At 42.2% G+C, this 11,685-nt stretch overlaps 1 protein-coding gene across 1 annotated transcript in view; it reads right to left on the bottom strand.

The window, feature by feature from the left end:
- Positions 1-213: 213 nt before the first annotated feature.
- Positions 214-11,685, bottom strand: part of FUT9 (fucosyltransferase 9) — a 127,147-nt gene continuing 115,675 nt past the window's right edge. The window contains exon 2 of the mRNA XM_076335458.1: positions 214-1,523. Coding sequence (XP_076191573.1) covers positions 436-1,515 — 1,080 coding nt within the window. The 5' untranslated portion in view covers positions 1,516-1,523 and the 3' untranslated portion in view covers positions 214-435. The remainder of the gene's footprint in view (positions 1,524-11,685) is intronic.

Below are 11,685 nucleotides of genomic sequence, written 5' to 3'. Positions count from 1 at the left end.
TTCTTAAAGTTCTCTCTGGCATTTAAAAGTTATGTCCTCATTTTCCAAATATGCTAAACAGCAAATGTAATGTTAAAAATAAAAAAGAAGTGTTAAAAATGACTACTTTAAGTGTAAGACTGGGACATATTTCACAAAAAAAGTGGAAAATCTTGTTTAAAAATTATAGTAAACAATCAAATATTCTTCAGTGCACATAATTAGTATGTACATTATAATTTAAAACTGAGTATTGATGACTGCTGCTGCTGATCTTTTAAAATCTCTTACAAAATATAAATAGGATAGCCAAGAGAGGATAGCTGATAAACCATGACATAAGGTTCTCTTTTCCTTCTTTTTTTTCTCATTTCCTTTCCTCTCCACTTGGACTGAAGTTTCTTCTGGCTCCTTCAAAAAAGTGCGTACGCGCGCGCACACACACACACACACAAATTAATTCCAAAACCATTTTTCTAAATTTCCAATGGACTTGTATTCCTGGTGTCTTTTCACATGATCACAAGCAAGACATGCGTGTGATTCCCAGAATCTAGGAAGATGCACTGAGAAATCCTTCTTCCAGTTGAAATAACTAAGGTACATCTTGTTATTTTTGTCAAGCATCAGAAGATATTCTGCCAGCTCTCTGGGGGAGAGAAAATCTTCCACATGTATAAAAGAGTCTGCTGGAATGTAATTCTCATAGTTTTCTCTGGAAGGGCCCAGTACAACTGGTACTGATCCAGCCAGAAAAGCATTGTAAAGTTTCTCAGTAATGTAATCTTTGTGGATTGAATTTTCAAAGGAAAGGTAGAATTTGCAAGTAGAGATAGTTGGAATCAAGTTTTTATCATTGACATAGTCTCCAAAGGCTTGTCCGTAGGTATGGATTTCAATGTATTTGCTAAGCTCATTGTAATACTTGACTCGAGCGTGCTCAGGGTTCCAGTTACTCACAACCCAACAGACCAAGTTTTCCTTACTTGGCACTTCAAATGTAAAGGAACTTGTACCGACCATCATGAAGCCATAAGGCACCTGAATATCTGAATCACGCCGATAAGTCAGGGTCAGGTTAAAGAGGTGTTCAATGCCACTCTTTTGTGGAGTATGAGTTGGAGACTCCAAGTTCATCCAAATCCACTTCTGGAATGGTGGCCTGGCTTGCTGAGGTAAATTAGTCAGATCCCAGCTAATGTCCCTGTGATGAATGAGAACAGCATGGGATCTGTTATATAGTGAGCGGTCAATAGTCAGATGGCACCCGTGGATATTGAACATTGTTTGGCAGGATGTTAGATCGAATGTCTGACCAAATGGCCAAACCCAGATCAAAACAGTAGTTTCATTAAGATTATCAGTTTTGGAAGAAAAGAAGCTCTTCATTTTCAAAACTGAACTGGCTGATTCTATAGGACCAGAGATCCAGCTATTTGTTGGTTTGATATAAATTAGTATAAATGCCATGAAACAACCAAGGACAATGAAGATAATAAAAAATGGTCGGAAAAATCCTTTAGATGTCGATGTCATAATTTGTTCTGAGAAAAAAGAGGAAGAGAAAGAGAGAAAATAACATCAGGTATTAAATTATATATAGATGTGCTGTTAAAGAATCAGACATCAGACATCAAAATGGATAGAACTTCGATATCACTGAGCTGTAACCTCAGAAATTTCCTTTCAGTGGAGAGGGTATGGGTTCTTGCATGCTATTCATGACAAAGTGGCAATATTTCTCCTCTTCACATTAAAAGCTAATTGACATAAATTAAAAGCAGGATTTTAATACATCTCATATTTGATATAACTCAGTATATATCTTGAGAAGTCTTTTTGCTTAGAACCTAGGCCAAGAGTTTGAGAGACACACAAGGCAAACAAAATTACCCTTTGATTCTGTCCTTGTGTCTGTGTAAGGGATAACATGCTGCAGATTTCGTCCGTTCATATTTGTGTGTATATACATATGGAGGATATAGGATTACAGGAACGAAAAGGGAAGGGACTGGAACTTTAATTCTGTAATCAATAAGACTGTTAGAAAACTAGTTCATGCTTGTTGGCTACATGGGGATGAACATTCATGCCTTCTCCAGAGGACTCCTAAAATAACTAGGGAAGGAAAACAGCAATAGAGGTTCTCGGCTCCTCTGTTCCCATATGCAGCCTCACATAGTTCCCACATAAAGAAAAATTAGTAAAAAGATGTCCTTAAATATTTGATTATGTTTTTATGTCACAGCTCTGTGTTAAAAATTAGGTAAAATAGAGATATGCTGCATCTTTGTGAGGTACAATTTTTTCCATTGGGAAAAGGGTGAGGAGCTCATATAGCCTCCTTTGTCCTCCCTCTGGTTGTCTCTTCCTGAGAGAATTGATAAATCTCTTTCCAGAACTTCTCTACCGTGTGGTTCTTGTGAAACCTAGCAAACTTAGGGGTTGCTTATTGCTAACCTTTGCTCCTGAACGTAGCCCTAGAACTCAGAGGTGTTCTAAAAAGAAAAACAGTTAACCGTGTAAAGAGCACTATGACATACAAGGAAAAAGGAGTGGAAGTTAGTTACCGAAAATAAGTGTTCTGAATATACTGGCCTACTGTAGAAAGGTAATCCTACAGTGCATTTCAATGACTATAAAATTTGTCTGGCTTTCTTTTTCTGTGTATTTTTCAATTATTTGGATTTTTGTTATCTTTACTAGCTAGCTCCACAAAAAATTTATAAAAATCCCACCCCTAAATACATACTTAAAATATATAATATATATATGAATAAATAAAAAAAATAAATTCAATGTCACAGAAAGCAGAAAGGGAATTTCAGGCCTTTTAAGCCAGTTTCAGAGGTCATCTCCTCTAACCTGTGAAATAAGTAGTTAAATTCAGAATGAAGACATGGTAGAAAGTGATTCAGAGGTCCGTTAATGCAACATAACTTTGCTGTTTTGTGAATGTAAAAACAGATGTGTGAGTGTAGCACTACAGTTACAACAAAAATATTTTCACATTCATTAATGAGGAAAGGAAAAAAAAGGGAACGTCATGCTTAGCTTTACTCTAACATTATATCTTAAGGAAAAAGGAATTTGCCACAATGTCTCCCCTGTTTTGGGAAGTCAGATGGTCTTAATTCTGGTTTTAGTTATTGTGGTGGTTTAACCTTGGCTGGTTGTCAGATACCCACCCAGCCACTCTTTCACTCCCCCGTCTCAGCAGGACAGGGGGGAGAAAATAAAATGAAAATCTCATGGGTTGAGGTAAGGACAGGGAGATCACTCACCAATTACTGTCACAGGCAAAACAGTCTCACCTTGGGGAAAATTAATGTAATTTATTGCCAATTAAAATAGATTTAGACAGTGAGAAACCAAGACAAAAGTTAAAATAATACCTTCCCTCCCAACTTCTTCCCAGACTCAACCTCCTCCTTCATTCCCAACTCCTCTAATGCCTCCCTGCCCCTGAGCAGTGCAGAGGGATGGGGAATGGAGGTTTGCGGTCAGTCCACAATAATTCCCCTCGGCCACTCCTTCCTCCTTACAATTTTCCCCTGCTCCAACACGGGTCCTTACCATGGGATACAGTCCCTTCAGGAAAAAAACTTCTGTTCCTGTGTGGGCTGTCCATGGGCTGCAGTTCCTTCAGGGCATATCCCCCTGCTATGACATGGGGTCCTCCCCGGGCTGCGGTGTGGATACTGCTCCACCGTTGTCCTCTGTGGGCTGCAGGGGAATCTCTGCTCTAGTGCCTGGAGCACCTCCTCCCATCCTCCTTCTCCAACCTTGGTGGTCACAGGGTCGTTTCTCACATTTTTTTCCCCTCATTCCTCACTGCCTGTCCTTTTCTTAAATATGCTTTCCCAGAGGTGCCACCGTCTTGGCTGCTGGGCTCAGCCGTGCCCTGCGGTGGGTCTGTTGGAGCTGGCTGGAACTGGCTGTTCCAATGTGGCAGCCCTGGCCTCTCCTCACAGAGGCTGCCCTGCAGCCCCTGCTGCCACTACCTGCGCACAGACTCCCAATACAGTTATATAAAATATAGTGGTATGCTGAGTCTGACTCTTTTGTCTCGGCCCCCTTTCTTTAGGACATAGTTTAGCAGGTCCTCTCTGCTTTCAGCAAAATGATCCTGAAGGGACTAAAGGGGAGTAACTAACTGTTGTGTCCATGGCTTTTCCACTTATCCTCACACTTTAAATCCCTCTGAAAGAAATATATGGTTTTACAGCAACATCACATTGGCTTTATTTAGCCTATGTTGATTTTTGCTGGAAAATATGTCTAGAGGGGAGGTTATGACCCACGAAAGCAGAAGGCTGCTTCCATGCCTTACTATAGTGAAAGTCGGAACGGGGTTTCTGAGGAAGAAGGGATTTAGGTTGAGCAGCTCTAGGAGATGAAGCTCAAGGTAAAAACAAGAGTCTGAGCCGATCTTCGTGTAACTCTGTTCTTCATTTCTGTGTATTGAAACCAACACACAGAATAGGTATAGCTTTTCACTGAGCAGATAGCATGAGCTGAGTTTGAACAATAGGTTAGGAAAGGTGTCTATTCACAGAGACTGTTCATTTTCTAGGGATTGAAATGGATGAGAAATTAGAAAAGCACCTTAACATTATGCCTTGTAACTTAGTCACCCCCCAGTTAAAAGCCCTTTGACACATGCCTCTCTGACAGGGATTATTTTACACTAAGCTCTTCTGCTAACTAATAAAAAACCCTGCATCATCACATGGCAATTCTTGCTGCATAGGAAATGATCGAATATTATGTATTTTGTTCTCTGCTTGAAATTCTAGTGTGTCCACAGTGTTGCATTTGTGTAGGAAGCTTTTGAATTGTAGTACCAATATGAGGATAAACACTTGCTGTTTGTGCTACCCAGAGTACCAATATTAACATCTCACAACACTAAACAGGTGAGTTTACCTCTTTTATCCCTTCCAGATCTGTTTCCTCACATTGCTTTGCTGCCCTGTGAATTCACGTGCCCCTTCCTGATTGGGGATCATGGTTCTCAGATCTTGCCTTTCACCAAAACACTAGCCTATGGTCAGGATAGTCTTTTTTAGTTTTCCATCCTTTGGATTCAGAGAACTAATCATTCATTACACAGACTCATACATCCATTAGATGTATAGGCATCACTGGCATGCTTCATTTTGAAGCTACTGCTAATGGGATGGTGGAAAACGGTTATAAAAGCTAGACCCATTAAAACCTGGAATGAGAGACTTGCAAGGAAGCAGAAGACCTGAGCAGACTCCTAAAAATACCACTTACCTATACCCTGAGGAGCTGGACAGGATCTTGTCGTGGAATTCTATTTTTCTATTCCATTTTGTGATAACTCCAGTAATAATTATTAAGATGTGTGCTGGGAATAGCAGTAGTTTTTCAGGATGAAGTGCTAACCTCAGATGCAATAACTTCTGTGCTTCATAAAGCAGATTGAGGAACCTATGGAATGGACCAGCAAACTCTGCCTTCATGGCTTTTGGGACTGAGTCCTGTACACAGTCAGGCAGCAGTACAGTGAAGGCATGTGGTAAGTACCTGTTGACAAATACTTTTTTCTTGAGAGATAGCTTGTCTGTACTGCTAGGAAGTACAAGTTGCATGTTTTTATTTGTCCACTAGGATTCATGGAATATTTTTTTCACAATATTCTCCAAAATGTGGAGTCTTTTCCATATTTATTTATTTCCTTCTTCTCTTTTGTACCCAAGATAACCATCAATCTCCCGCTGTAATTCTCACTATAAAGGTGATGCTAAGGAGACGTATGTTACAAGACATCCAGCCAAGCAGCCTTAGCTCACCCTTCCTCTTTCACCACTTTCCTTCTACCACAGAATCACAAATTTCCTTTTTGCGGATCCCCTCCCCCATCAATCTCTGGCATGCCAGACTCTGAAAAGAAAACTTTGTCAAAGAGATGTGTTTACTGAGACTTTGCCAACTGGAAGAATTTGGGACTTTTGATAGTTTTGTTATAAAGTACATTTCAGAGTGTTGTGACATAGCAAGTATTTTCTAGGTGCTTTTTTTCCATGTTGAAAGTATAGTATTTCATCAGTACAAGACTATTTTTCTCGGTACAAAACTTAGCAAGGCTCCTTTTAAGTGCAAAACTTGGCATTCCATCAGCAAGCAACTCCATTTAGTAGCAGCACAAACAGGGAGATAGTAACAGGGTACCAGCAACGTTAACCCCAAGTACACCAGGCAAGGCTTGCAAAAATATCTCTGTTTTGTGAATGCATCATGTTCACTAAGAAATAAAATGGAATTTAATGGAAACTGTTTCATCATGGCTTCATTACAACAGTGACTTCTCAATCATTCCAGAAGGGATAGACATGTTTTTTTCCCGGTTGTGCAACACTGCAAGAGGGAGAAAATGTAACCTTTTTGGTCAATAATATCAATGCCTGTTTCCCTGGTATATTTTTACACCAGTTTCTCTGGTATACCTTCAAGGTTTTGCCAGTAGCCCAAAATATATCACTACTTGCAGAGGTATAACTTTCATTACTAGTCTAGTACTGAGATTTTCCAAAGAAAAAGGACAGTATTTTAAAATTAAGCTGAAGCAAAGATTTTTGAAATCATGGACGCTAAATAATGAATTAAAAAAATCACTTGTTATTTTTCTCATCTTAGAATTCTTAAGTGTTCAGGTCTAACTCTTATCTTCATCATCACTTGGTCTCAGGATAATTCAAGAAGAAATACTTAACAACCTCAGGATAGTCTCTGAGGGTCACTTCTGGGATCAGACTGGGCATTTCTGGCACAGAGGGCTTATCAAGATTGAGGAGCAGAAGGACATGGAGGCAAACAGAGGTGTCAGAGCTAGGTCCATTTAGAAGCAGACAGCTAGCTAGGTAGATGCTCCGGGACTATTAAAAGGACAGTCGAATGCAGTGGGAACTGATAGGAATCACAAGCAAACAAGTGTTATTGTTAGAAAGAAGGCTCATTTGAAATTGCCCTTCCTGTCCTCTGGCATGTTTCACCAGCCTATGGCATATCTGCATTTATGCTAAGAGCTGTGTTTTCTTAGACTACACTTCCAATTAGCTGGAGCTTTTTCACCTGCAGTATTAGAAGAAAATTGATTGCCTCAGGATAGCCTGAGTGTGACTTCTTATCTCCAAGTCACTGCTGTGTGGACGTGCCCCAAACTGCTTTTGCTTTAGCTCTCTGAGACTGAAGAATGCTTCTTTTTCTTGGAATTAACTCTCACTGCTCCCAGCTATGCCGCCTCTGTTGCAACCAGAACGGTGGACTTTTCCCCCCACTATCCAAACATGGGCTTGCTTCCATGCCTTTCCACGCTTGTCCCACAGATTTCTGAAAGCAGCCCAGTATGAAAAGGCTCAACAGAGCTGCATACAGTTAAAGGCTGAAAGCTGAATGAGCTTCTAATCTCAGGCTGCATATTTTTATTCTATTGTTTGCAACATTCTTTTTCTTCCCCTCTCCACCTCCTTTGTTTTTGGGTTGTTTGTTCAATTCCTCAGATTCCAGTTTTGTATATTTGCACTTTGAGAACAGTATAGAATCGTTTTATTCAACAGTGATAATTTTTATTTTGAACAGTTTTAGAAAAAATGATCTAGGAGCACCCCGAGGACAGGTAGCCCTTATGATAGATTGCTTAGGGACAGTGCTGAACTTATCACTGGAGACTGTTAAGAACAGGTTAGACAAGTACCGCTAAACAATGAGAGATCAGATTCTGCCCCCAGGTCCTGGGGCTGGGCTAGATGACTTCACTTGATTCCTTCCAGCCTTGTGCTCAGTGATAGTATTAAACACACATTCTTGTAAAATGCACCTAATAAATACACAAGCTGGCAGTCTAAAACTGCAAAGAATTGCTGAATAAATGAGTAAAAAAATCCCCCATCTTGAAACTTGTCTTGCAAACTATGAAATAGCTATACCGTACTGTACTTATGGTAACAGTACACAATGAAAATGTGAAGGAAACTAAAAAATTGCGTGGACAACAACAAAAAAGTCCCTATTTTCAAAGGCAAAGCGTAAAGCTTCCTGTCAATTGCTAGCTGGGGTACTGCTGCTTTTTTGAGAATCTCTGAATCTTGTCACCGCAGGCCTTGCTGAGGAAAACCCTATTCTCAGCTCCCTTCTCCCAGTTGCTGTGCAACACACAGCCTGCTACTATGGCTCAGCAGCCCCCAGCCTTCCCCTGTGATTGTCACCTACCCTCTCCTTCTCCCCTCGGCAGTCGCACACTGTCACTCTCCAGCTGCTTAGGCAACAGCTCAGTGGTTCCCTTCTGTGATCCAACTGTACAGCAAAAAGCATTAGCCAGGGACACAGAGTCGCTCAGAATAACAGAGGGAAATGGGTACAGCACTGCTGTCCATACTGGAGTGACCCTATCTCCACCCCCACTGCCACATATGGGAAGGAAAAAAAAAAAAAAAAGAGAAGTAGAATTACCCAGAATCCTATCAGTAAGGAACTTTTCCAGACAATCTGGCATTAGTGTCAGGACACCCCACTTCACACTGCAGGTGTGTCGCTTTCTAATTATGAGCTTTTAGGTTTGTCTCAGAGGGACATGAGTACTCTCCATTCCCTCCCTGGCACAACTGGAAAATACATGCATGCAAAGCTATCAGAAACCTCAGCAGCATTGCCAGCCTTGGTAACATGCAGAGATAGGACCTTTCTTACCTTAACTTCCACATTGGCTTGTCCACATCACAGCTAGTTTATGACTGATAGCGTTCTGTGAAAGTGGTGGTAGCTTTCCATACTGTGCTAGCTACAGAAAAGGGAGTTCTTCACCACCAGACCTTGGTAGAAAACTTTATCTGCCTTGCGAGGAAAGTGCTTTTTATCTTCCTGAAGATAAAGCTCATCCTAGCTATACAGCACAAGCCAGTCCATGCTTCTTTCAAAAGCCCTGAAAAGGCTCTGCACCAGACGAAGCTGATCAAAGAAAAGTTGCTCCAGAAGCAAGTGTTCTCTTTCTCCCTTCTTTCCATGTGGTTTGGGGATAGCAAACTGCTGTTCTCTCTGATTCTGCAAGAATGGCAGAAAGGGCTCTTCAGTAGCTTTGTGGCTGGCTTGTAAACCCACAGCTGACCAGCTGAAATATGAATAACATACCAGCACAAGTGTCCTGGTTTCAGCTGGGATAGAGTTAATTTCCTTCCTAGTAGCTGGTACAGTGCTGTGTTTTGGATTTAGGATGAGAACAATGTTCATAACACAGCAATGTTTTAGTTGGTGCTAAGTAGTGCTTACGCTAGTCAAGGACTTTTCAGCTTCCCATGCTCTACTGACTGAGGAGGCTGCAGGTGCACAAGAAGCTGGGAGGGGGCACAGCCAAACTGGCCAAAGGGACATTCCATACCATGGGACGTCATGCTCAGTACATAAACTGGGGAAAGCTGGCTGGGGGGCCGCTGCTCGGGGACTGGCTGGGCATCGGTCGGCGGGTGGTGAGCAATTGTACTGTGCATCACTTGCTTTGTGTATTATTATTATTATTATTACATTATTATTATTATTGCTATTATTTATTTTAATTATTAAACTGTTTTTTTCTCAACCCACAAGTTTTTCTCACTTCTACTCTTCCAATTCTCTCCCCCATCCCACCGGGGGGGGCGGGGGAGGGGGGGAGTGAGCGAGTGGTTGTGTGGTGCTCAGTTGCTGACTGAGGTTAAAGCACAACAGTCCTTTTTGGTGCCCAACATGGGGCTCGAAGGGTTTGAGATAATAACAGATTAACCACAGCGTATTAAGGAATTTATATCTGTTAACAGTTGTGGGTCACAATGTTGGTTCCTCTGTTCTCGATGTTGATTTGTGTAATCTGCATCTTGCTCGTTTTTTTGCTGTACATGTTAGAGATTGGTGTTGGTTTTTGCAGTTTGCTGTGGTCTGCAGTGATTGGTGATGTTCCGCTTGGGAGGTTTATTTTTAAAACGTTGACCTTGGTCTTAATTTGGTATCTGAATTTCTCAATGAAGCCATTACTGTCCTACGGTTACCACTTCGTGGAGACAACTAGCAATTACAGTTCTTCCTCTGAGAGTTTTTTTACGGAGGAAATACAGAATGGCAGTGTCACTACCTTCTTCTATGATGTTTCCTTCTTCATTACAGTAACTTTTCAGTATTTTGAACAGCCTTGGGTAGTTAAGATACTTCTATTGGTATTTCTTTGGAATTTTGTTTTGGTTTTGTCTAAAGTTAATAAGCAATTTAAGAATATCATCCAGAGATCTGCCCCAAGGCTGGATAGTTCTGAGTGGCAGGGTGTGTGGGATAGCATGGGCAAGTACCTAGGCCAATGGGCACCCCCAGTCTTTTGGAACTTCACCCCTGAGCAAGTGCAGAATCCTGCAAAATTAGTAGAACATTTGGAAAAAGTATGCTGTCACCCTGGCAATTCTAGGGAGACACAAATCACTGCAACGTGCTGGGGCCTGGCCCATGCCTACTGAGCCCTGTTCAACACCATTCAGTACCCTCAAAGGGAGAGGTACCACTTGGCTGTGGTCTCTGGATCTGACGGTAAAACAACACGCACTGTGGCCACTTTGACCCTGGTGACAGGCACTGTGGTCATTCCGACCTCAGTGACAGGCCCTGCGGCTGAACCAAAGAACCATTTCTTTGTGCCGGTATCAGTCGCCCCTGTACACAAGAAGAAATCTTGGAAGCAGAAGTCGGCTCGTTTAGTAAGGGAGGAAGAAAATTCTTCTAAAAGGGAGCCGGAGGAAGAAGTGGATGAGGCAGACTACCCTGGAGAAGGACTGTCACGACAACAGGAGGAGGAGGGCTGGCAACTGCCCAGGGAGGAAGAAGAGGAAGAATTCATGAAAGAGGCAGTAACCACCTGATCGCTATCCCTAAGTGAGCTGCAAGATATACAAAAAGATTTCAGACGTCGTCCAGGCGAGCATATTGTCACCTGGCTGCTCCGATGCTGGGATAATGGGGCCAGTAGCCTGGAATTAGAGGGTAAAGAAGCCAAGCGGCTGGGATCCCTTTCTAGGGAAGGGGGCACTGACAAAGCGATTGGAAAAGGGACACGAGTCCTCAGCCTTTGGAGGCGACTCTTGTCAAGCGTGAAGGAAAGGTATCTCTTCAAGGAAGATGTCATATGTCGCCCAGGCATGTGGACCACCATGGAGAAGGGTATCCAGTTCCTGAGAGAACTAGGCATGCTGGAGATGATTTATGGTGACCTGAACAATGAACAGCTATCCAAAGATCCAGATGAAGTCAAGTGCACACGACCCATGTGGTGGAAGTTTATAAGGAGCTCACCATCGTCATATGCCAACTCATTGGCAGTGATGACCTGGAATGATGGAGAGGAACAAATGGTGGATGAATTGGCTGGTCAACTCCAGCAATACGAAGAAAGTCTCTCTTCCTCCCTCGTCTCGGCTGTGGAGAAACTGTCCGAAAAACTGTCCCAGGAGTTCCAGCAACTCAAAGAGGATATGTCCTACTCTCCACCTGTATGGACCAATATCTCGGCTATTAGGAGTCAGCGTTTGTTTGCTCAAGAGAGAGAATATAAAGGTTATACACCACGGGGCACCCAATGGTTTTACCTACGTGACCACGGAGAGGACATGAGGAAGTGGGATGGAAAACCTACCTCAGCCCTAGGGGCACGGGTACGTGAGTTGCAAGGGA

Source organism: Aptenodytes patagonicus, chromosome 3, assembly GCF_965638725.1.
Source record: "Aptenodytes patagonicus chromosome 3, bAptPat1.pri.cur, whole genome shotgun sequence".
Taxonomy (NCBI): domain Eukaryota; kingdom Metazoa; phylum Chordata; class Aves; order Sphenisciformes; family Spheniscidae; genus Aptenodytes; species Aptenodytes patagonicus.
This window is presented reverse-complemented; position numbering and strand designations above follow the sequence as displayed.